General features: G+C 42.6%; 1 protein-coding gene across 1 annotated transcript in view; it reads left to right on the forward strand.

Moving 5' to 3' along the window:
- The window catches only part of SLC26A9 (solute carrier family 26 member 9), a 148,231-nt gene that overhangs the window by 66,251 nt on the left and 55,539 nt on the right, over window positions 1-26,441 (forward strand). Inside the window, exons 2-12 of the mRNA XM_088462405.1 lie at window positions 5,623-5,801; window positions 6,343-6,482; window positions 6,571-6,681; window positions 6,782-6,957; window positions 7,109-7,273; window positions 7,362-7,514; window positions 7,868-7,950; window positions 11,900-12,047; window positions 12,621-12,734; window positions 18,064-18,141; window positions 18,405-18,500. Of these exons, the coding sequence (XP_088318531.1) occupies window positions 5,677-5,801; window positions 6,343-6,482; window positions 6,571-6,681; window positions 6,782-6,957; window positions 7,109-7,273; window positions 7,362-7,514; window positions 7,868-7,950; window positions 11,900-12,047; window positions 12,621-12,734; window positions 18,064-18,141; window positions 18,405-18,500 (1,389 nt within the window). The 5' untranslated portion in view covers window positions 5,623-5,676. The remainder of the gene's footprint in view (window positions 1-5,622; window positions 5,802-6,342; window positions 6,483-6,570; window positions 6,682-6,781; window positions 6,958-7,108; window positions 7,274-7,361; window positions 7,515-7,867; window positions 7,951-11,899; window positions 12,048-12,620; window positions 12,735-18,063; window positions 18,142-18,404; window positions 18,501-26,441) is intronic.

Genomic DNA, 26,441 nt, shown 5'->3' on the forward strand with positions numbered 1-26,441 from the left:
GTGTACCAAAGTCAAATCAGCCCCAGCATCCCTTAGCCCCACAGTTACCTGCTCTCCTATGACCACGGTTTGCAGGTTCTCACTGGCACCCTCCTGCGATCCTCATGCATACAAAACTGCAGGTACAGGTTTCATTGGTGAGGCCCCTGCAGGAGATGGTGTCATCATCTTCTTTATCGGGCAACTGGCACTGAAGTGCCCGGGATCATCACATACATAACACCGGCGGCCCGTTGCCCAAACCGGTTTTCCCCCCACTCGCTTTACTGGTGCTGAAACAGGCACCGCAGCTGCAGGGGAAGGCGATGGGACGGCTCCTCCAGGTTGCTTCTCCTTCCAGGCGGGCTGCCCTGGTGATCCCCAGCCTTTCTTTGCGGTGGTGTTCCGGGTAGCAGCGTACTTATCTGCCAGGCTGGCAGCTTCTTTCGCCATCTTGGGTTCACGATCCAGGACCCACTCTTTGACTTCTGCTGGGCAGAGGAAGATGAACTGCTCCTGCAGAATGAGGTCCTTTAACGTCTCCTAAGGGAACGCCAGTGTTTGTGCAGCCACACCCCTGACCCGCCTACAAAACAGGGCGAGCTGTCACTCACCATCGACAGCCGCCCCGTCTTGTAGCGAGGCCCGCAGCGACTGGAGATTAGTCGCTCAGCAGGGCGAGTGCACATGCACGCCGGATGCGGCGCGTATGCAGTAGAGAACCATCGAGCCGCTTGCGAGCGGCTCTGAATTAGGCCCATTGTGCTTAGGGTGTGCCCCTCCCCCTATGTAAAGAGTAAAGCCCAGTAACCTTGATGGTTGGAACTGGGGTTGGAGAACCTGAGGTATCCATAGGCTATATAGAGACCAAGTGGAAAAACGGGTACACTGGATTCGAGAGATATACAGTACTGCTAAATAGAGGCAGTACCACTAAGAAATGCATTTTTATCTATTCCCGGATACAACAACTTAATAGAACATGACATTTTTACTCCTGGTGTGGTTGTAAACCAGAAATCGTACTGAATACAAGAGCTTAGACAAATAGCCATAAAAGAAAAGATTGATAAAGGATTCAGCTAGATGTGATTGAGCAATCCTAAAGTGAATGTTCTCTAGCACAATAGTGTTAGTTCTGAAAACAGAATGGGATTATCCACTTTTGCAATGATTTCAGATACTTTCATGCTTTAATACATAATAAGGCATGACTAGAGTGGACGAATTACTTGAAAAATTAGCCAACAGCAAGAATGTAATCACCTTAGAACTGACAAAATGATATTGCCAAATTTCCCTTACATACTGTAGGCAGTTAAGCCTTCACCACTCCTTTTGGACTGTACTAATATAAGGTATTTCCGTTTGGGGCACACAGCAATCCTGACACCTTCTAGGGGGCCATGAATAAATTGTTGAGGTGTCATAGGGATTCTGTACATAATTTAAGATTATGTATATTTGAATATGTATAACAGGAGCAGAATAATACATCCATATCCCAGAGCAGGAAAGTACAACTGAAGCTGAAGCTATCACAGGCTGGGATCCACTAAATCGAAGAATAACTGGGAAGACATTAGGCTGGAGGCCATAGAGATGAGAGCTAAGAATGTGAGGAGAGTAGTAGCCATAATGGAGACCAGCTATTTGGACTATGTCATGGGCTATATCCAAGGATAGGTCAAGCATCCAGTAGATAAGGTAGAGGTGGTAAAACAGTCACCTAGTACTGAAAGGATAACCCAACTATGTATTTTTCTGGTCTCTGTTGGTTACTACAGAAGGTCTAAAAAGCATTTTGACATTAGGGCAGTGCCGTTAGCTGAGATTTTAAAAAAGAACTGCCCAGATAGGTTACTTTATGTCACTGAAGCTGCATCTTTAGATCTTCGTTTTCCTCAGTGCTTGGTTCTAGTCCTACAACTCCATATTTTGGTTAGAATTGAGCTGTTCAGTTTTGGCTCAAATCTTCCCGCCAACTTTGGATCGTAGAATGAGGAAAGATGACATGTTGCCTCATTCTGAGATCTGAATTTGGTGGGAAGATCCAAGTCAAAACCGAACCGCTCATTTCTAATTTTGGTTGTAGATTAGTCTTCAAATGTACCTGTAACTTGCTTATCAGAGAATAAAAGCAAGCTACAGTAGAAAAAAGTACCTAGCAATAAAGTGGATTGCAGAGGCCCTGCTAGGAGGGGAATTTATGCTAGTTACTAGATATGCACAAATATGTTGGATGCAGAAAGGTAAATGATGTGAGTTCCTTGTTCTTGGCATTACAGCCATTCCGTTTTATAGAAAAAAATACTCCTTCTCTATTGCATTAAAAGACAGACGCCCTCTCAAGGAAAGTTGCACACCCAGCGGAGTACGTTCAACTTATATGGTGATGCTAGAAGGAAGGACCTCCCATGGATATCTGGAGTAGTTTCTGTTAGCAAACTTCAGGGAGGGGCCGAGTTTATACAGATCAAACAGAACACCTTGGCTAGCTATCTATATATAGAGAGAAAGAGAACGCTGCAGAATCAGGGAATTACCAGCCAATACCAGCAAATTACTGTAGGTTAGTGCTGGGGTAAAGCTTATGCTCTATAAATGTGCTGGTCACCGCAGAAAGACTGACGCATTTCCAGAGATCTCACCCCCTTTGAACAGTATTGCATAGGGTCTGCTCCTCCAAAACAAAGATTTCTATCATATACAAATTGATTCTGGAGGCAACTTATGTGTCACTTGCACTCTAGGATGAGCTATGGAACCGAGCTTTACCCATTCTCACAGCAGTTCACTTATTGAGTCACAATTAAAATTTCTCTCCCATTTATATAGAACTCCTATAATGCTCCACAAATTTTATGACCTGTTTTGGCTTCCGGTTGGAGATACAATGCTACCCCGGGCACCATAATTCATATTTGGTGGGAGTGCACAAAGTTTCCCCTTTTTGGAAAATCTGATATCTCTGTCCAAAGAGATTTTGGGGATGGATGTACCACTCTTCGACTTTCTTTTTCTCTTATCACTAACTTCTTTTTTCTCCCTTATTTCTAATCAGTCTTCTAATCTTCAATATGTAATTTTCCAACGATACTGGCCTTGTGCCAGTTGTTTTCTGTCTGTGGGAGCATTTAGTATTTCTACTGCTTATTCTTTGATGTTGTACAATGCACTGCTATTTTATCTCTTGTTCAGTTTGGAAAATTCCAAATAAAGACATTTAAAACAAAAAATCTGGTCACTATGGGTGGGACAATCAATGGTGGACAAGCTGACTGATCTAATAGAGCAGAGAACTATGTTAGATTAAAGCTAGGGATTGTCAACAAAGAATTTAATGTGTGTTGGAGCATTGTTTGGCATCATGACAAATGTCAAGATTTTTTTCACAATGTGCCGTAAATTTACTAAAGTGAGAGTTTTTAGAAGTGGAGATGTTGCCCATAGCAACCAATCACATTCTAGCTATTATCTTCTAGAAGCTGCTAGTTATATGTTAAATAGAATCTAATTGGTTGCTATGGGCAACATATCCACTTTTGAAACTCTCACTTTAGTAAATGTACCCCTGTGAGTGTCATTTTGGAGGTATCAGTTTTGCAAGTGGTAAATCAATGCAATTGTATAAACAGTTAATAATAATTTAGGTTATATGACATGCTGGTAAATGAAAATTGCACTTATAGGTTATATCCAATATGATGAGTTGACTAAAATAGTATACAGGGCTGCTATTATTAATGTGTTGCAAAATTACTAAATCTTTCTTCCAATAGAATGTAACAATTAAATAATTTCCAGGCTATTTCACTACTGAGCCATTTATCTAAGCTTCGTCACTTGTGGTACTGTTCGGTGGCCCTTGTGGCACTAAGGGCCTGATTTAGCAACTTCAAGCAAATACCACTACAAGCCTTTCCCCGATGTACAGTTGTACGTCTGAATGTGCAAGACTGAGACGCCCACTTTCAGCTTCCGTAGACGCTGAAATACCGATTGATGTGTCTTTAGGCACACCATTGGTCAAACCATCAACACTTGCACCAGCCCTAAGGCAGGTGCAGATTGTCCATCTGAATATGGCCTTTTACACAAACAGTTCTGTGGCTATGAATGCAACCACTATCATCGACACCCCTGTGACCCTCCCATAGGATGCAACATCTCTGTGCATTTGTTTGGCCACACAACCGGAAAAATTACAATCAAATTGCCATTGCTATTGTGCGTTTAAATTTGTACTGCCTCTCTGTACGAAGAAAATCTGCATGCAAGTTCGGTGCTACTCAGATGCATGTGCAGACAAAAAACATTGCTCCATTGCATTCAACTTTGCCACTTTGCAACTTTGCCAGGTCTACTAAATGATACTCAATTAATAATAATGCATAAAGGCTAGGGACACTGGTAAGTATTGCATCTAACATGCATGTAAGATGCATTTTTTATGTATTTCATGTAATAAAAGAAAAACAGGGAAAACTATTTCAAGGACCAAATCTTTAAACCTTGGAATAAACACCAGCTTTTGCAGGAAATGTTTTGGAGGTGGTGGGACAAATTATAATACAATCAGGTGCATCATTGAAAATGACCCACTCACAATTTGACTCTCATCAATTTCATGATAAGTCCCTAATTGGTTTTCCATCAGATCAATACTTATACCCTTGACATTACATTAATCTTCCCCGAGCCCATTATAGCCCAGAATAGGATTGCTTATTAAAATGCATTTAATGATACTTAACCCTTCAAATACACTCTACGTACCTTTGCCCAGACAGTGGTAGGTAAACTAAGTCTCAATAAATGAGTCATTGATTATGCCTCACTTACAAAACCTTAGTGTCCCGCAGTACAGTGTCAGTCTGGCAGTGAATCAAAGAGCAAAAAGTTCATTCTGATTTAAGGCCTGGCTGTTTAAGTTCACTGACAAATGGCCAGAAGAGTCACTATGACCACAGCTGTGCAATGTAGGACACAATAAATACAGGGAAACCCAGGATCACCATGGGAATGTCCCTGGAAATTAGGAACAGTTGGCAAATATGCAAGTCTTGTCATAACATAGGCATTGGTCTTTCATAAATTGTATCATCATTGTTATATACTGTATTACTATAGCAGCTATCAGAAAACTACAACGCAGATACATTGTTGATTGTGTACCTTTTCCATTTGACAGTTGCTGACCTTGGCTTGTTTGACTACAAATTGCCTGGTTCTCTAATCACTGTTGCATTTCTGGGAGTTCATGCTTTAGAACTTGAGGCAACCAAGTAGTGCCACTATACCTTCTTTCTTCATGGGGCAGGGAGCTAGTATATGTGAACTCCAGGTTACCCTAGTCAAATAGTTCTTGAATGGGTCTGTGGTCCCAATTGTTACAACTGTACCAAAAACAGCCTGTTTTTTTTCATTGCAAATTTCAGTAATAGTAGTTTTAAAAGAGAATTAGGAAAAAATATTATTTGTGATGAAGATTTATGGAAGTAGTTTGAGAAAATCTGTAATGCATTAGTACATTAAAGATGTGCTTTTTTGAATTTTCGAATTTCAAGGAGTTATTTTCACAAAATAGTATGACAATGTGAATACAATGATACATTATTCTGTTTCTTTTTTTTTTTTTAGCTAGCTGACTCATATTTAGGGTTAGCTGTCTTTGCCATTGTTAATCGCCAAACCATGAAGAAGGCTCGACCTCGATATATAGTTGACCGGTCCACATACTCCCTTGAACTCTTCAATGAGGAATATGAAAAGAAAAATCGCAGTTATCCGGTTGGTGGGAAAGTCCGGAAGCTATTTAGGTAGGTTGTAACACAACTACCTATGTTAATTCTAATATGAAAGTCACTGAAATGTAACTGTTGCAAAACCCATCTCCTACCATGTTATGGCTGGTTGTAAAGTTTGGACTGTTTCCTCTTATTTACTAATGACATGCATGACTGAGACTACTCTTTTTACAGAAACAGGGCAATGTATAGAGTTGAAGCGAGTCCAGTTATTGTGACTGAATAACCCCTAAATTAATAATTGTAGACACAACATGCTCTTGTCGATTTGGCCAACACCACATCTTCTATTACAGTACAGGCTGATAAATCCAAGTGGCAAAAAGAGAATAATATCATATAGGAATATGTCCACGGTGGCTCAGGGTGCCGCTGCCCGGATATGTGCCTAGTTTTCCCATATGGTAAATACAGTATGAAATAGGACAAGGCTGCTGCTGCTAGCATGACTGCCTAATTGTCATTTCAACAACCTTTGAGGTAAGAGGGTTATATAATATATCAATATATAGACCTGTGCACATAATACTGTACTTTCATGTTTTACTTTCAGTTGGTCACCAGCCAAACTCAAAATTCTCATATTTGGTCTCTTCCCTATACTCACCTGGTTGCCCAAATATAACATAAAGCAATATGCCCTTCTAGATCTACTTGGTGGCGTCAGTGCTGGCACCATCCAGGTGCCACAAGGTTAGTAGTGTCGCCTTCATGAATATACTGTAGATACATTTCCCTGGCAGTTGAGAGAGATGTTGGCAGCTTTGCTTTATGGTTGCAGGTATGGCTTTTGCTCTTCTTGCTAACCTCCCACCGGTGAATGGCTTGTACTCTTCTTTCTTTCCCATTGTGGTGTACTTCTTCCTGGGAGGCATTCCACAGCTGGTGCCAGGTAAGGCATTGCTGATGTGATCATTCCTGATATTTGTGACATGAATTTGTTACATCATTCCCTATTTCTATAATTGTTTTTTTTTGTGTGTGTTTTTAAGGCACTTTTGCTGTCATTAGTATCATAGTGGGAAATGTATGTATGCAGCTGGCTCCAGAGTCTCAATTTCAGAAACTTAATGAGACCACGAATGTTACCATCACAGACATTGAGGCAATGAATGCTGCAAGGATGCAGATTTCAGCCACATTGGCATGTCTGACAGCAGTCATACAGGTCAGTGCCATGGTGCCATTAAATGACAAATAGAATTATGTTCATAGATATTGCATAGCTCTCTCTTATAACTGTCATTTATTTACTCTCTTTCAGTACCAGTAGTACCATTGTGTCTAATTATTAATTTATTATTTTCTCTCCCTATAAGATTGCCCTGGGCTTTGTGCAGTTTGGCTTTGTTGCTATATATCTTTCTGAATCATTTATCCGAGGCTTTATGACAGCTGCTGGCCTGCAGATTCTAATCTCTGTGCTCAAGTATATTTTTGGCATCACAATACCGCCATACAGTGGCATTCTGGCTATTATCTATGTAAGTATTTAATGACAGCCTGAGAGTGCTAAAAACAGATTGCCTCATTTATCCATAGGTACTGACCCATGTACACTTCTCATTGCAGACCTTCATAGACATCTGTAAGAAACTTCCACAAACTAATGTGGCATCTCTGATCTTTGCTCTGGTCAGCATAGTGCTGCTCATCATTGTCAAGGAACTGAATATCAAATACATGCACAAGATACGCTTTCCTATCCCCATGGAGATCTTAATTGTACGTATCATTTTCCCTGTGAGGTGACACTGAACATTTGTATGCTGTGCTCTTTCACTAAGGCACATATTTACGTTTGACTTGATACGTATGTCCACACTTGCAACAATATTCCAAGGTAGCCAAGTCCAGGGGTTGGAGTGACGCAAATCACATAATCATGGCCTCGCCCCATGCTATGCAATGCTGCGAATGGCATGAAGAAGTAGGCAGGATGTGTGAGGGTGATCTGCTCCTACGGGAGTGTGAGGGTACTCCCCTTAATTCAGGAGTCACCCAGACATACCGAGAGAGTGGGTAAGTATTCTTATGTTACAATGTCTGAGGTATAATTATCTGCATTCTTTTTTCAGGTCATAACCGCTACAGCTATTTCTGGTAGTTTCAAGCTTCCAGAAAAGTACAACATGAATATAGTGGGCCAAATCCCATTAGGGTAAGTGCTTAAGGTATTTAATGGCATAGCATATCAGTATAGCATTATTTAATTATTAACAGGTGCTACACGGAAGGAAGAATCCACATTAACTTTCTTACACACCCAGGGGTCCCCTCCTCTCTCTCCGGCGGCCGCGGCACACTGACAGGTTCAGTAGACTCCAGGCACTAGTCTGTGCCCAAAGTCTACTGCGTATGTGCAGGATATCGGGAAAATGGCATGACGGACATTTTCCAGGCATTCTGTGTAGCGCCTCTCCTGCCGACGTGGGACTTCAGAGAGGTAAGTATTAGAAAGTATGGGTGCAGGGTGTGCGGTGTGGCCACTTCCTAGTGAAGTGGGCAGGATCAGGAGATAATTCCCGTGAATTGTGGCATAAATGGGTTGAATTGCGGCTCCGAAGGGGTCAAGGCTAAATGACATGAAACCGCGTCATTTAGCCCAGCCCCCATCTCGCGCTCCCACGATTCATGGCAGTTTGACATGGTGGGGGTGGGGCCTAATGACAAAGGAATCTGGCCCCACCCCCCAAAGTGGCCAGCTGTGTCTGCTCTAAGGGCATCTCCCAGGGAGAAGATAATAAAAGTCGGCAAGTATGGTCTCATCTCTGTGCTCAAGATTATATTAAGCATCACAATAACGTTAAAGGGGCATTTAACCTACTTATATATTGTAGCTGCCTTGTGCATCCCTGTATGACCACATTCTACCCATCTTCTACTGGCTATTTCCAGCAGAATAACATGCCATCTCAAGCTGGTTCCAAGTACATGACAATGAGTTCAGTGTGCTTCAATGGCTTCCACAGACACCAGGGGGTAAATTTACCCAAAACTTGTCTGTTAGTCAATGGGTGATTTAGCCCGAGAGCACCTTCAATCCAATACAGCACCTTTTGTGTAAAATGGGAGATTTGCCACATGAGTGTGCAGCCGATAATTCTGCAGCAACTGCACGATGCTACCATGTCACCATGGACCAAAATCTATAAGGAATGTTTTCAGCACCTTGTTCAAGCCATAGCACAAATAATTCAGGCTGCTCTGGGGACATGGGCTGTCCTACCCAGTATTAGAAAGTGTATCATTGAGTCAGTGGCGTAACTAGGGCAGGGCGAGCGGGGTTCGTGCCATGGGCGCCGTTGGACCGGCGACGCGGGGGGGGCGCCGCCAGCCACGGTACCGGCCCGCCCGCCCTAGATAGCCAGTGTAGCGCCGACCGCAATGAGTGCGGTCAGCACTACACATTTGCACAGGACCGGCGCTAGGATTCCAGCGACGGTCCTGTGCTGCACGCCTGAGCCCGTTCCCTCCCCCTGAGCGCTTGCCCAATAGCGCCAGGAGGCGGGCTCAGGCTGTGCATAACACACGCATCGCCGCCAGCACTGGCGGCGATGCATGTGTTAAACAGCAGCCAATGAGAGTCAGATAGACGCTCATTGACTGCTGCAGCACCCACTGCAAGAGCCGGACTTCCGTCTGGCTCCTGCAGTGGGTAATGGGACTGACGTCATGACGTCATGACGTCAGTCCCATAATGCTGAGCGCGCCAGCCCGGGCGGACTGGAGGGCGGGAGCGGCATCGCGGACAGGAGCAGGAGCAGCGTGGAATCAGGTAAGTATATTTTTATATATATTTATTTATTTTTAAACCTATCTGCACAACGGGGGAGGGGTTGGCTACTACTGGGGGGACCTCTACTGGGGGAGGTGTGGCTACTACTGGGGGTGCCATTGGGAGGACCTCTACTGGGGGGGGCTACTCTACTGGGGACTACTACTTGGGGGGGGACTACCACTGGGGGCATTCTAAAAGGGGCCTATTACTAGAGGCACTGCACTCGGGGGACCACTACTGGGGGCAATAATTGGAAGGGCCACTACAGGGACCACTGGATAGGGGGGGGTCACTACTGGGAGCCTGCATCAGGGGGACCACTACTGGGGGCACTGCATGGGAGGGGGGGACACTACTGCTGGGGGCACTATATAAGGGGATTACTGCTAGGGGCACTGCGGGGACCACTACAGGGGGCACTAGATAGGGGGATCAATACAGGGTGCCTGCATAAGGGGCCACTACTGGGAAAACTGCATGGGGGGGACTACTGCTGGGGGCACTATATAAAAGGGCACTGCATAAGGGGATACCACTACTGGGCGCAGTGCATTGTGGGGACTGCTACTGGGGGCACTGCATAAGGGGGAACACTACGTGGGGCACTGCATTTGGGGGGGCCACTACTGGGGGTACTGAGTAAGGGGAACTAATTGGGGGCTGTATAAGAGGGACCACTACTAGGGATACTGTATAAGGGGCACTACTATGGGCCTGCATGAGAGGGACCACAACTGCTTACTGGGGGTACTGTATAGGGGTACTACTGGGGTTAAGGTGCATATGGATAGGAATGTTCAGTTTGAAAATAAAGGGGTGTGTCATGTTGACACGCCCCATTTTTAAGTGACCACACCCATTTTTTGCTGCGCGCGCACATGGGGGGGGCTCCCTTTTCAAATTTGCCCTGGGCTCCAAATACCCTAGTTACGCCACTGCATTGAGTATATTGTCCTCTTCAATGAAATACAATATTTAATAGTCAGATAATTTAAAATTTGAACATTCAAAATGTATTTCTCCAATATGCTAAACTTAGCCACAAATGTGTTGTTCAGCATTTAATGTGTGTAGGTGGACATCAGTAGGTTCTTATTTGAAAACAGAAGTATGCACTGTTAGGACTTTGGGCCTTAAACAGAAGTGGGCGCTAATGCTTGTGCAACTGCAAATTTATGCTAATGGACCAACCCTATGAAATTCATGAAATTCGTATAGAGACGCCCACCGGCTGTGTTGCTAGTCCACCACTTTGCGTAAAATGTCGCATCATCACATGCACATCGGACGCACCATTGAAAAATTGCACTAGCCCTATAGAAGAGCTATGCCTATCTGAACATGGCCTCCAAATTCAGTGCAACTGTGGTAAAGGTTTCAGTCGCTGCGCATAACTTGCCCCCGCGTCTGGCTAGCACCCTCCTGTTTCCACCAAGAACGCACACTGAACTTCCACTTCTCTGCACCCAAATTTACTCTGCGTCCCCTGGCAGTAACCATCAGGTCGCATTCACAGTGCGGCTCGAACGCAACGCAAACTAAAAACATTGGCAGCTTGATCCAGATGCCACAACAGCGTTCACCTCTGAATCAGGCCCTTAGCGTCACACTATGGGGCTAATTCTGAGTTGAGATCAAAGCAAAATATAGTAAATTTGAAACCTGCAGGTGGGGCAAATCTAAAATGTTCAGAAAGATTTGTCCAGCATGTGTGGGCTACATTCAAAATCAGCCAGTATTTACCCTGCATACAAAAAACAAATATTTGCACCCCTTACATTGCATCCACGGTTTGCCTGGGTGCAAAGTTACATGCTCTTTTTCCTTTGCCCCACCTCAGAATCAGCCCCTGCATTGGCATGTCAGAGAAGAATGATGCTGTGTACTGTAGTAGCTGTGTAGGTGAAAGGACAGAAATATTTTAATAGACATTATTAAAAACTTGATTGATTTAGCAAGAGTTTGAACAATGTACAATAATTTGTTATAAAAATGCAAGGAAATGCTTTCTTGGTTGGGAATCATGGAAAACTGCCTAAGTACAGAATTAAACAAAACAATACTAATTCATTTACTGTTTACGTTTTTGAAAACAATTCAATAATTCTTAATACATTCAATCCCTTTAACATTTTTACCCATACTTTGTATAGTTAAATATAATAATTAAGAGTAAAAAGTAAAACATTGAGGAATATATATACTTATTGCATATTTTAAAGAAAAAAGAAAAAAAAATAAGGACATGAAATACTGTATTATTACTATTATAACGATATGTAAGTGGATGTGCAATTAGGTTAGGTTACGTTCTGTGTATTCTTTGCAGATTTCCTTCCCCCACATTACCTCATGTAAGTCAATGGGGTGACATGATTGGCACTGCCTTCTCTCTTGCTATCGTTGGCTATGTGATTAACCTTGCCATGGGCAGGACATTAGGAACTAGACATGGCTATGATGTTGACCCAAACCAGGTAAGATATTGAGTGCCACTCTTTATTGCCAGCTGTACTAAGGTTCAACCAGGGGTATTCAATGCTCTGCGATATTCGGTTGTGTGCATCGCGATAAAACTCTGTACCTCTATATTGCCAATTTTCCTGTGCCCTTCTAAGGGGTGTGAGGAAAAATTGTTGATGTTGGTCTTCGCAAAGTGCTAGAGTTCCAAGTGTTTGCACCACATTTCAGACATTGCCAGTAATTGAGTACTCCTAAGGGTATCTACTACCAGTATATTGTTAAAATCTTAAAGAACTCTATGGCATGTTTAAGTAATTATAACATTACTAGTACTAGAGAAGCATTGTTGTGTGGTATCTAGCTACAAACATGTATTTTAAACACTTTGGAGTAGTTGTTCTGCAGGTGATTTTATATTTCTTACCCCACTACATTTGGATTAATAATAATACTTATTTTATGTGTGTTTTTATTTTAAAAAACTAAATGTAAAATCTACTTTTCAACCAAGTAGCAACTGGTGTCAAGGTTATAGTGCACTTGATAGATTATGCAGTGTACTAAATATAAGAAATACTTTCTTACAGGAAATGTTGGCCCTCGGTTGTAGTAATTTCTTTGGTTCGTTTTTCTTTATCCATGTGATTTGCTGTGCGCTCTCTGTAACATTGGCAGTGGATGGAGCAGGAGGAAAGTCACAGGTAAGGGAAAAGAATCAACTAGAGCATCTCACTAACAGTTGTTCACATATTATATATATATATGTGAAGTATAAGATCTTATATTTCACATATATATTCATATTGAAATATGAAGATTCACCTCTTGCTAGACCTCCATATAACTCTCTACACCGCTCCTCTGACCACCCAGCTCACCCTCTTTGTTACACCCCTCCCTATTAGACTGTAATCCCTCATGGGAATGGCCCACTTGCTTTGTTCCTCCAAGCACTGTCATCAGTGCTGCCATTTTTGGAAGTTCTATCAAGCTCTGGAAAGCAAAACTTCCCGGAGCAGTACCCAGAAGGAAATGCCATCTATAGATGGCATTGCCTAATAGAAGCCTATGGGATTCTTTTCACATAATTCATCGAGAGGATCCCTCACAGGGTCCCCCATGGCTCACACATGCACTGACTTATGGCCGCACATGCACAGAAGGACTCCCAGTCATAAACCAAGTCATAAAGAGCTGTCCTTTGCAGCTTTAATAGCTAATCTACATGAATATGGCATTAATAAACACCTGCATATGCATGTGGTAAGCGGCGGGATGTTTCACATTCAAAATGTGCATGATACATCCCGTCCCCTGTCTCCATTTTCTCCATTAATTACTCTAATCCTGTCTGTTCGCTACTCCTCTACCCCCTCATTGTCTTTGTTTTCATACAGTATGCAGCCCTATGTAAACCTTTCAAGGAAGTTTGTCAAGTTAGGGATATTAGTCCCAGACACCTATGAACAAGTTCATATTTAATTTTTTTTATCCCTAGTCTTTGTCTACTTTGCCCTTAGTAACTTAGTAATATTTCAAAACAGTTCCATGTATTAATCACCTTGTTCCATAGTAGCCGACCTTTAGCAGCCTCCTCCAGTAGGGGGCAGCCAGGTCACCACTACAGGGGGCGGGGCATGGCGGAGGTTGTCGGGTCTGGAAGCGGCAATGGGCAAGGCTCAGCGGAGGTGGGCAGGTTCAGGGGTGTGACTATGCAAATGCATAATTTTAGCCCTATCCCCGCTATGCAATGGCGAGATTACAGCGAATAACGTCATCATCTGCCTTTGCTGCCCACTTCACTGAGGAAGTGGATGGCTGGCCCCGACCCCCGGGAGACTTTCCTTTCCGTGTGGACAGGAGTGCCTGATTTTTGTGAGCCTCCCGGTCATTCCAGCAAGTAGAAAAGTAGGCAAGTAGGTCTTGTTCTGCAATTGGCATTGAAATTCTGCATATACAGCATCTCCCACAGGATTTGGTATTGTGGGCCTGATTCAGACCCGGTCGCAAGCGCTGAGCACTCGCAACCGGGTCGATGGTGGCCCAGAGCGCATGCGCACGACGGAGCCGGCTCCGTCGTGCGCATGCGCGAGGCACGGATAGCGACGGGCAATCCGTCACTCCGGGTCTCGCACCAAAGGGGGCGTGCTGTCGATGTTGAGTGACAGTACACCCCCTTTGGTGGGCGGGCCGGGGGGTTGGTTGCCCAGATGGAGGCGTTCCTATGAGAATGCCTACCATCTGGGGGCGACCCCACTGACATCTGTCTGGGGCTTGTGGCCACGAGACCCTACCACAAGGGTCTCATTGCAAGCCCAATGGTCGCGATGGTCTTGACCATCGCGACCATCATCCTGGCCACTCGCATTAGCTGTGGGTGGCAACCCACAGCAATGCGAGCGGCCAGGAGGCCGCTCCATTAAAAAAAAAAAAGCGTCCGGCTCTGAATCAGGGCCTAAGTGTGCCCAGTCCTACCCCAATCACATCATAAAGCAGAAGGAAGTGACCATCATTATCCTAGCCTATTCATGGTCTATATAATCATCACTAAGTATGAAAGCACAAGTATATCACAGAAGAATGGAATTATACGGAAAGGAAAAGCAAAAGTGAAAGAAAGGATGGACATCGGAAGCCGATGCTTAGCAACTATTGATGTTTCCGATTTGATGGAAGTACTTATTCATTTGAATAGCGGGAATTCAATGGTTTACAGCAATCTAATGCAGTTTTCCAATGCCCATTCGATGGCTGGCTGTGGCGGGAGCACACACCGCTGCTGCAGGTGAGCAGCGGGAGAATAGATGCATGCACTGTGTTAGGGGGAGCCTGGGGGCATCCAGCATCTCGGAGAGTGCTGGGCAAGCCTCCACAGTGACATGACCTGGGGTGCTGCGAGGCTCCGTCCCCGTTCCCAGAGGCTCTGCCCTCTCTTCGGCCTTAAGTGCGCATGAGCACAGCATAACCATCACATGTCGGATGTCCGGCAACCATTCGATGCCGAGCTTCCGATGTCCATCCCTAAGTGAAAGTAAAAGACCATATTATGGGGATATTATGCCACACAAAACTTAGCACATGTAAATTGTTGTTGAGATGATGTGCTGTTCTAGCTCCATGGTCACAAGCCCCATTAGCTCTCTGTGCATAAAATGTACATTACTCTGCTAGTAATTAAAATGTCTCTAATGGGATACAGTCAGCATGTCAACAGTCACTATGGAGCTCATTCAGACCTGCTCGCTAAGATGCATACTCTCGCTGCTGCCGATGGTTTGCAGTGTGTATGCATTGTGCGCATGTGCATACCTTAGCAAAAGTTCACAATGCATTCGCTCGCTGCACATAGGCAGCCCAGCAGAGTGAGTGACAAGGGAAGCCGTTTGTAGGTGGTAACAGGGGCTGGTCATTAAAAATGGGTGGAGGTGCAAACGCAGGCGTGCCTGAGCATCCCAATGGCATTTTAGAGGTGTGCATAATTAAAAGACAGCATCGTAGTACACGTCACCTTGCTTGTTTTTACACTGAAGTGCTCTCAGTGCTTGCGGCAGGGTATGGACAACTTCAAGCGCTGCGATAGCATCCGATGTACCGATGGTTTCATACACTTCCTGGACATGACGTGCACAAGTGGGCATCTTAAAACAGACTAGTGGGTATCTGCATACACTATGTGATCGCTCTCTAAGAAATATTGGGCATGCTAATGCATTGCTGTGCGATAGCACTGCCTTCGCAATTTGCATACACTTCGTGTGAGTGATCGCATCTAGCGAGTGCCTCTAAATCAGGCCCTATGTCCACAGTTGTGCATTATCTAAAACTTGTGGGTCTTTCATTTGGTGGTTCAGGGCATTTAGGTGAAAATGCTTCAGTAAGGTTATGTTGATGCCCTTTTGTGCAGCTAGTAATGATGTTTGACTCATATTTGCCCTTCAGCATCATGCAAAAACACACTATCCCGCACCAGTTTATGATCCTATTCTCCGATATCTTATATTTGTTCCATTTGATCATATCCCAGATTAATGTAATGTGTGAGGGGCTACCCTTTGCTCAGAAACAGAGTTATCACAATAACAGAAAAAGAAGAGCATTGCTTTGGGTGTACTAGCATATTTGCCCTGTTTGCATCTATACACTAGGCTCTGTCTTAGGTTCTCTGCTATTCTCAATCTATACCACCACTCTTGGCAAACTAATCCGCTCTTTTGGATTTCAGTACCATCTGTATGCCATCTGTATGCGGATGATGCTCAGATCTACCTATCCTCGCCAGATTTGTCGCCACCTGTGCTGGTCTTCTGCCATTTCATCTTGGATGTCATCTCGACACCTCAACCATAATATTTCTAAAACATAATTAATTAGATTTCCACTGGCCAATAACAGTTACCAACTTGATCTCTCTATCACTGTTGATAACTCGACAATCCACCCTGCCCCACAAGCTCGCTGCCTAGGTGTTATCCTTGACTCTGAACTGTCCTTTGTTCCCCACATTCTGTCTCAAAATCATGATACATACATATAAAAAACATATCCAAAATGTTACCATATGTCACACAAGACACTGCAAAAACTGTAATCCATGAACTCATTATTTCCAGCATTGACTATTTCAATAGTCTCCTTACTGGTCTTCCCAAAAACGCTCTCACCATTACAATCCATTATGAATGCAGATGCGAGACTGAACTTCATCGCCAAACGTTCATCATCTGCTGCTCTGCTCTGTCAGTCCCTCCATTGGTTGCCAGTTTTCTACCGTATTCAATAAAAAAATTTTAAACTTACACATAAGGCTATTAACCAAACCACACTAACATACATCTCTTCACTCATCTCAAATATCTCCCAACCCGATCTCTCAGCTCAGCACAAGATCTCCGTCTCTCATCCCCACGCATTACTTGCTCCCATTCACGGTTACAGGAATTTTTTTGGGGCTGCACCCACTCTGTGGAATGCCTTACCACGCACAATAAGACTTTCCTCTAGTCTCTAATCCTTCAAGCGTTCCCTGAAAACTCACCTCTTCAGGCAAGCTTATCAGATTCCAGAACCGCCCACATAACCTTCATAGCTTCCATATGTAATTACATCCCCTTTTACAGTCCACACCTAACCCCACACATTCTGGATCATGCAGCCCATCAAGAAACTCTACATATGGCTAGACCAAAATGCAATATTTAGCACCCTTCCCTGTGTATCAATGCCTATTTTCCTATAGATTGTAAGCTTGTGAGCAGGGCTTTCCTACCTATACATCTGTCTGTTATAAAAGTTTTGTTCTATTAATGTCTCCAATTGTAAAACGCAACAGAAGCTGTTAATAAATAAATAAAATAAATATACACTAGATTTGATGTTGCACATATATATTAAAGTGTGCATAACTCAAATTACAGTTTATTCTTGGAAACAGAATTGCACAACTACATAATTGCATATATGAAAAGAGGCAACTTTTACATTCATCACTTAATCACCCACTAAAGATAAGTCGAAAAGTGATATAGCCTATAGATTTTTATTTTTTTTTAAGAACTGTAGTTTTTACATCTTGGAGCCACCTAGCAGACTACTTCTATGTCATTATTAAGACATAGGGGGGAATTCAATTACTACCTGATAATTGTTCCCTCGGGGCTATTCGAATAGCCTCAAAGTGCGGCCACTGGCAGCTATTATCTGGGATTTTTTTTTCATGACCACAGCAGGTTCTGAAGAAAAATCCCAGGTAAATATCCAGTTTTAACGATGCTGGCAGCAAAAATACATATGTCTGTGAACTTATCATGGCTTCTCTGTGTTTTCAAGTGAAGAGAGATAACAAAACAAGCTCTAACTGAATTGCCTGAAAAAAAAAATCCCCAAAAAATCACAAAAATTATCCGGGCTAATTGAATTCCCCCCTAAAAGTTGATATGCAGAAGAACAGGGAAAGTCATACAGAGTGTTTGGGTAATTAGGATAGGTAAAAGTTTACACATGAGGTCATACTCTGTGTTTGTTCCTCCACAGATGTCTAGTTTCTTTGTTATGATGGTGGTTATGGTGACTATGTTGGCACTTGGAACCTATTTGGAACCCCTGCCCAAGGTAGATGTCTTTTCAGGTCTTTAAGATTGCATGATATAGAGTAATAGGCTTTTCCATTGTTTTCTAATATAATATAATTTAGCCTGTATTTTTCACATTGTTTTCATAATTTGTATACTCTCTCATATCCTACTCTGCTCTGTTGTTGTACATATAGAAAATATCATCATAATGTCTACTTACATCTTCATTAACTCTGTTCCATCTTCCACATTTGCCTCTAATATGTGACATTCCCCGGTTTCATTACTTCTCTCCTTTAGGCTGTGCTAGGAGCCTTGATAGCGGTGAATCTGAAAAATTCTTTGAAGCAACTTGCTGACCCTTTTTACCTTTGGAAGAAAAGCAAGCTTGATTGTGTAAGTCATTTTAGTTACGACATAAGGTGCGTACACACACAACGATTTTTGAACGATTTAACTATAACAAAGTCGTTATCGGTCAATCGTTCAAAAAATCGTTCAGTGTAAAACGATAAACGATGAACGATTATCGTTCATGCGCGTTCACGTTTGTCGATTGTAGTTTGTAGTTTGTAGTTCAGTCAGACTGGCCAACTGAACGATTTTCAATAGAAGTTGCAACATTTTTCCTTCAACACACAGAAAATCATTTATTATGTAAAGTAAAACCAACTACTTTGTAAAACGATTTTCGTTCGATTTTTTCAAGGGAAAAACTGAACGAAAATCGTTCATTACTTACATTGTTGTGTGTGTACGCACCTTGAAAGTAAAAAAAAATGTCAGCTCTCCAGCAATCATGCTTTCTATTAATAAACCTATATATCTAGAGCTGATATATATTATGCAAATATAATATAATATATTTTCAGTCAATTTCTAGTATCTACGCTCTTTTTATTATACAGAATACAATGTGCAAATGGGATTTTGTGGGAATTGTATTTTTTTTCTGACTAATAAGATTATCTATGTAAAATTCCATATGCAAGCCAAAAATAAAGGTTAATTCTTTAGTCAAACAGTACATGTAAGGTCTATCTAGATAAAAGGCATACAGTATAATTCACAAGTGAGGATAAATAATGTATGAACACTTGTAAATATTATCTGAATACATGGTGAGTTCTGAAATCATTACTTATAATTGGTGGGTTCTAATAGTATACCATCACTTCAATTTTCAGTAGGAAGACTTGTGTATGTTATAACAGAAGCCACCTCAGTGATCTGTGAATGAGTTCTGAGGCTATAGCATGTAATTTAAAATCATACTGGCCCAAGAACAGCCCCACAACGCAGACTTAGCAAACTTGGTGATGCAGGGGAAACCTGGGCAGGTTTACCAAGAAAATAACAAAAACCAGCAGTGCCGGCAAAATGATTGTAGAGAATAAAATAGTTTATTTCCCAAAATCATGAGATGCAGGCAAAAAGTTTTTCAGAAAGAAGAGCAATGATATAGGCAACCTTTGCTTCAGATGCGAAAATGTCCCAGGTTGTAGGTGAAATTGAATCAAACACTGGTTTAGGAAACCTGTAGTCCTGAGACTCAATAAAGCATAGACCTATTTATTTCACTATAAACAGCACCTGCCCCGCAAAGTTTGGCTCTTGCAGGGGGGTTCATTTGGATTTTTTTACTTTTTGAGTCAGATCAAAATTCTCAGAAATAATCGATTTTGGAACCTACAAAGTAAATTGTGGCAAGCAGAATTACCAGAGCTTCACACAGTTCTTCTTATTATTTTTATTTTATTAGCCACACACCGCTATCATGTTAAAACAGTTTTCCAACACTCTTGGGAAAACAATCTATACGCCAAGCCAAGTAAAATGTGTTTGGACAGCTACCAGACTGTACTCCAAATGGGCCCTAAAAAAGGGGATGCAGTTAAAATGCCGACAGAGAGTATCATAGCGGTCAAAACCCCGGTCGCCGGCATTCCGACCGCCTGAGTCCCGAAGGTAAGTAGCGGGGTTGGGGGGAGGGTTAGGCACTATGGGGAGGGTTAGGCAGTAATGGGGGAGGGTTCAGTTTAGGGTGCGGAGAGGGGAAGGTTAGGTTTAAGCGCTAGGGGGGGGAGGTTGGGATTAGGCCCTGGGGAGGGAGGGTTAGGGTAGGGAGTAGGGAGACTGGGAGGATATCAACCGACGAAGTGTCAGTAGTGTCGGTAATCTAACCCTGTAGGGATGCCGGCATCAGGACCGCCGGGATCCCAACCGCCGGCATTCTGCAGCCATCCCCTAAAAAAGGATCTACTTTACTGAAGGGGTTCCATACAAAAGGTTGACAATTAAAATGTCAAAATGATTTATTCGACACCAGAAGGTCGACAGGTTCAAAAGGTCAACGTGGAAATGGACGACACATAAATGGTCAACACGTGTTTCGACCACTTCTGTGTCAACCATTTCCTTGTCGACCTTTTGAACCTGTCAACCTTTTGTACCCTTCGGCCTTCTGTACTGTCTAACTTTTGCCATGTCAATATTTTTCCATGTCGACATTATAGTGTCGACCAAATTAGTGTCGTCCTTTTTATTGTCGACCTTTTGTATCACACCCTACTGAAGTGACATACAAACCTGAAAGATACACATTGCTGGCAAACAGTTTTTTTTAATTATTCCTCCATCATCACTGTTCTGTACCAGCAAAATACATTTCTCAAGCATTGTCTTTGTAGTTCTGTACCAGCAAAATACATTTCTCAAGCATTGTCTGTGTGGATTATCTTCTGTTAAAAAATTGCTACATTGGAGTGTGAAGATCTTAAATTGGCATATATTGTACAATATTAGCATTTTTGACCAACCTGCATGACCATCGTATAGTGTGCACACCCAATCTGTCATTTAAATACATCATTTGTGGCATCGTCCCATCAGATGTTCTGCATGTCAGATGGGACAATTTCATTGATGGCTCGGTGTTGTTGCATGAAGCATGTAATGATATATTGCGTCGTCGCATGGTGGATCGTGTAGTGTGTACAGCGATTTGATATATCATTACATTGCCGCATCGCTGCGTCGCACTATGGTTCATGTGTGTACCCAATTTAAGAGGACTCAAAAGAACTCTCACATGTTATAGATCTTTTTCATATTCTGGCTATACTTCTAAAATTCCTCCTGCAAATATATTTGCAGATATATACCTATTCCCCAAACTTTCTTCCTGGTCTACAGGCAATCCTGATATTTTCAAAAAACATGTAAATGATTACCAGAACATATTGGAGGCCAGAGAGATGGTAAGGATTATTTCCTAACCTGTCCACGGTATGCCCAGAACAAAAATATTTATCATGCTTCTGCTATATATTTCCTTTCTCTTCCAGTTTAGGTAAGTCCTGACTTCACATCTCAATAGACTTTGTTACCAATCTTCCACCATCCACAGTTGTTTGGGTCATAAGAGACGATGGGAGAGATGTACTAAGCTCTGGAAAAAGATAAATTGGAAAGTGAGAAACTACCAGACACTTAGCTCCTAACTGTCATATTACAGGCTGTGTTTGTAAAATGAGTTAGGAGCTGATTGGTTGGTAGTTCATCAATCTCCAATTTATCACTTTCCAGAGCTTAGTACATCTCACCTGACTTCTCTAACATGTTCATTTTAATTACACCTCTTAATACAATGCCATGTTCCTCCCTACTTTTTAGACTGTTTATTAAAGAGATTTGTCAACTTCACAGCCTTTCTGATTGTATTATCTTAGATTGAGTGGTACACGTAGTTTCTAGGTTTTCGAGAGCTTTCTATAATGACCTAATGTGAGACTGTATTTCTCTTTCATTTACCACCATCCATCAATTCTACTTGGTAAACTGAAAGGATTAATTAGAAAACTTCCTCTGCTGTTTACACAATAAGGCAGATTTGCTCCCTGTTTAATCAATAAGGCAGATCTGCTCCCATGATTAGAGTTTATTTATAATAATCTTCACTAGTCTGATAATTAAATTCTCCTACATCCTCCATGTCTTCAAGTGTGTTGACACTACTATCTATGATCTCCATGATGACTGGAAGACATCTTGTAATGCATTCCTTAAAGCTTCTGCTTGGTACGAGAAACACGCTGATAGGCATCATCGTTCAGCACCGTTATTATGTCCATGAGATAACGTTTATTTCTCGACTAAAAATAGCAGACTCAAAGTACCTTCTCTCAAATAAGCTCCTTGTTGTAATGCACCCCACAAGAGTAATCTTACTTTTTTACTTAAGCTGCAACCTAACTTATAAATACTAAATTAATTCCATTTTTCTCTTCTGAATGCGCGAATTGATTTTACTCTGCAAAATCATATCGTAAACCACTTTTGGTTACAGCATGAAATTCTAGGCTGTCCCTTTGGAAATTGTGTTATTTTGTCTATAAGAATAGCTATTCTGAAGAGAGATCTTTGATCAACACCTCTAAAGTTACATATTTGGTATTAACTAAAACCAGTTACAGAATGCCAAAAGGTATCCATAAGGGTGGTGTAACTATGCCATCTTTCATCAGTGACCTGATCCTACTACCATCTGTTTAGGCATGTATCTGCACTTTCTACTTCTGTGCCATACATCAGCTTCACTTTAGCTGATATGAGCACTGTAAGTGTCAACTCAGCGCAATAGCCCACCTGGGTTTGTCTTTGACCTTCCCTGTGTCTGATGTCTGATTGTGTACATGACACACTGATCTTTGACCCTTGCTGTCTCCCCACTGCAACGACCTTTTGCCCTGTTTTGACCTGGTACCAATTCTGCTTTATAGCCTGTACCTCTTCTTCAGTCTTCACAACTATGTGACATTAGCATCTGGATAAAGGAGAGACCCTGAGGGCCATGACATGTGGGTGCTGTACCACAAAAAATGTGCAGGGTCCCTAGGAAAGATAAATCACTCATTAGACCTCCAGTGAGTTAATAATAATTTGTAGCAGCAGAGGGTCCACATCTTTACTCACAGTCTGTGACAATCACTCTACTACAGCCATTGCTAAACATTACATGATTTGCAAATAAAAAAGTAAATTGTCACCTTTAGCTCTTTGTCTGCAGATTGCAACAGGTATAATGCATTGCCTTGATTACATACTTATCTTGAACTGAAAGTGACATCACAATTCAAGTTATGAAATGAGAATAAGCTTTGCACCAAACACCCCAATCAAATCATTAATTGGTTATATTGGTTTGACGCCAATAGCTCAGCCAATATTTTTTTCTAAATAATAATATTTAGCTGACTAGGCTGAATAGCTTAGCAGCCAAACTCAACTGTAGCAATCTCACAGCATATTCTTCCATATGGCTTCAGGAGAAGATAATAGCCTATTAATAGTAAACTATGGGGTTATTATGTTGCCCATGAGATGCTTGTTTGAGCCAACTTGCAACTAAAACTTAATATCTTAGGTGACCAAATAATCCGAGTGGGTTTACCTTGAATGGGGAATGCACCCTCACACACCTCTAAGGGATCTGATGATCCAGAACTATTTTGAATGTCCCTGACACTTGGTTCCTATATTATTTGGCTCTTTGAGAGATTTAACTTGGTGCAAAGAATCCATTGACTTTTGTTCTAGTGGATGTTCAACCTATGGAGAGGATATATTATAATTGTTAATGGAATTGTCCAACACTTCAATTTCCTCCAATTGTAGTCCGGAAGGAGCTTTTACTAAGGAAGGTTGATTATCCAAATTACCCTTATCTTGATAATATCCAACTCCTTCATCATACACTGTATTTTGACCTTCCATTTCAGCCTTCTCAATATTACACTCCTCCCGATTGTTCAAACGTTTCATCAGTTGATTTGATTGATGGAAAGAAAGTATGATCCCTTCTGTTTAGCATGGGTTGGCATTAGGGAAATTAATATTCAATTCAATGGGAAGAATATGTTGCCTATGAAGGGTTATTACCGGCCCATTTCATGTTTCATGTTCTAGTCTATACACAGGAAGCCCAGAAAGCTTCTCTACTATAACCTAAAGACTCTACATCAATTAGAAGTTTTTCATTGATGAAGATTTCCTAACTGTCAAATTAGCACTCAATGCCCTGGAGCTAGAATCTGCTCCCTGACAGTGCGATCATACAGTCTCTTATTCTTCTCCCCCAACTTCCAGATAGCCTGCTCAGCAAGCATAAAGGCGTCTTTTTTAAACTCTTTCCTAAGCTTCATCGTACACTTAATGTGGGATTGGAATGGTGGATCACTAGTAGACATTCCCATGCATACATCAATAGGCAAGCGAGCCTCTTTCACAAACATTAGGGCATATGGGGAGTACCCAGTGGCTTCATTCGTTGTGCAGTTACATGCATGTACTAGATGGCAAATACACTGTTTCTATTGCAGTTTCTTTGTGGGTCTTATGTACCCAACATATTTAACAGGGTGTTGATAAACCGCTCAGGGAGGGGATCACCTTGTGGATGGGGTGGTTCGCAATTTATTTATTCCGATAAACTCACATAATTCATAAATCAATTTAGTTTTGAAATCCCTCCCTTGATCAGAATGCAACTGTGCAAGTAAGCCATAGCGAATGAAAAATCGCTCCCAAATCGTCCCAGTTATGGTGAAATGAACTGTGACAACACTGCTATGTCTATCAGGGCACAATTCAATGAATAAGAAATCAATACACACCAGATCCATAGGCCCATTGCTAGTAAGATTCACTAACGACGCAGACTTAGTTGGGAGAGTCTTTCGCAGAATACAGTGCCCACAGGTTTTGCAATAATGTTCAATATCCCGGAATCGGTCTGTAAGCCGCCGGATCATATATAGACATGAGAAGACCGAAGGAGGGAAATCCGGATGGGGGTGTGGTAAGTACCCTAACCCACTCCCTACCCTACCCTAACCCTCCCTTAGTGGTGCCTAACCCTAACCCTAACCTCCCCCTAGTGCCTAACCCTAACCTCCCCCCGTTAGTTCCTAACCCCACCTCCCCGCACCCTAAACCTATCCCTCCTAGGGGGGGTGCCTAACACTAATGTCACGGCTGGCTGTGTGAAATCCCCTGCTGAGGGGATGGCATCTGAGTTCCTAGGCTGAGGAAGGAATCTAATGCATGGGGCCTGTATGTAAGATCTCCTCATTCACGAATACCAGACGTTGGCAAGACCTGACCAGAGATGCAGAGTCTAACCAGCCGGGAGGTGTTCACTAGTGACCCCTCCAAGCAGGATATGGGTTTAGCTGTACCCAGCTGGCAGGCCGCGGTCCTTTGGTCAGGTGTCTGGTACCCAAGGAAATAAAGAACTTACTCCAGCGGCCCTAGAGGACCACTTCTGTAAGAAGTATACTGTACCAACGAATAGATTGCAACTTGTATACTAGAGAGGTCTTTGACGCACAATTGCGCCAGGAGTTGGTAATAGTACACAAATTAAGGTAATTTGACGCAGAGTTGCACCAAGAGATGGAGCTGGTGATACACTCCTGTGTGGTGTCCTGACGCCCAATTGCGCACCAAGAGGGCACTATTAGAGGTGAATCCAATATTTGCAGGGGATGTTACTCCTCTTGACGGTGTCCATTGGTGTGATATTTGGCTGCTTGATGTCCAATTCACCCACATCTAAAAACACTCTAGTATAGGAACTCCTCTCTCTTTGGGATTCAGCAGCAAACATGGTCCATTTTTCAGTTCTGTGCTTCCATAAATCTGGGCAGCCTATCTTATATTGAAGGAGTTTCAGGTATGGGCATGACCATTTTTAGGGTTGACCATACCCTCTCTTAAGCACTACGATCAAGTCAGTGTAAAAACCTCCCTTGTCACATGTGCCATGACACTACTTAGTTAATTATGGCACTCCCATAAAACGCTGTTTGCATAGTGAGGCACGCCTGCGTTCGGATCTCCACTCCCCCGTTCACAAGCACCTTCCCTGTTACCACCCACAAATGCCTCATCCTGTCACTCAAACTAACCTGGCCAAGTTGAAGGAGAGAGAAATTTCTGATCGTAATAGCTAGTTTGCGCACGCGCATTGTGAATTTTACGCATGTGCAGCTTAGCGAACATCGGTGGCGTACGACAGAGCGGCCTCAACGACCGACTATGAGTGAGGTCCTGAATGTGGGCGTTTTTTCTTTTTGGTCTCCAGCCGCTTGCAATCGCGACCATCGGCCTTGCGTCGAGACCCTGGGGTAGGGTCTAACTGCCACAAGCACCTTCCCCTGTTACCACCCACAAACGCCTCATCCTGTCACTCAAACTAACGACCTGGCCAAGTTGAAGGAGAGAAAACTTTCCGATCGCAACAGCTAGTTTGCGCACGCGCATTGCGAAACTTAC

The sequence above is a fragment of the Taudactylus pleione genome, unplaced genomic scaffold (assembly GCF_031769625.1).
Source record: "Taudactylus pleione unplaced genomic scaffold, aTauple2 ptg001228l, whole genome shotgun sequence".
Classification (NCBI taxonomy): Eukaryota; Metazoa; Chordata; class Amphibia; order Anura; family Myobatrachidae; genus Taudactylus; species Taudactylus pleione.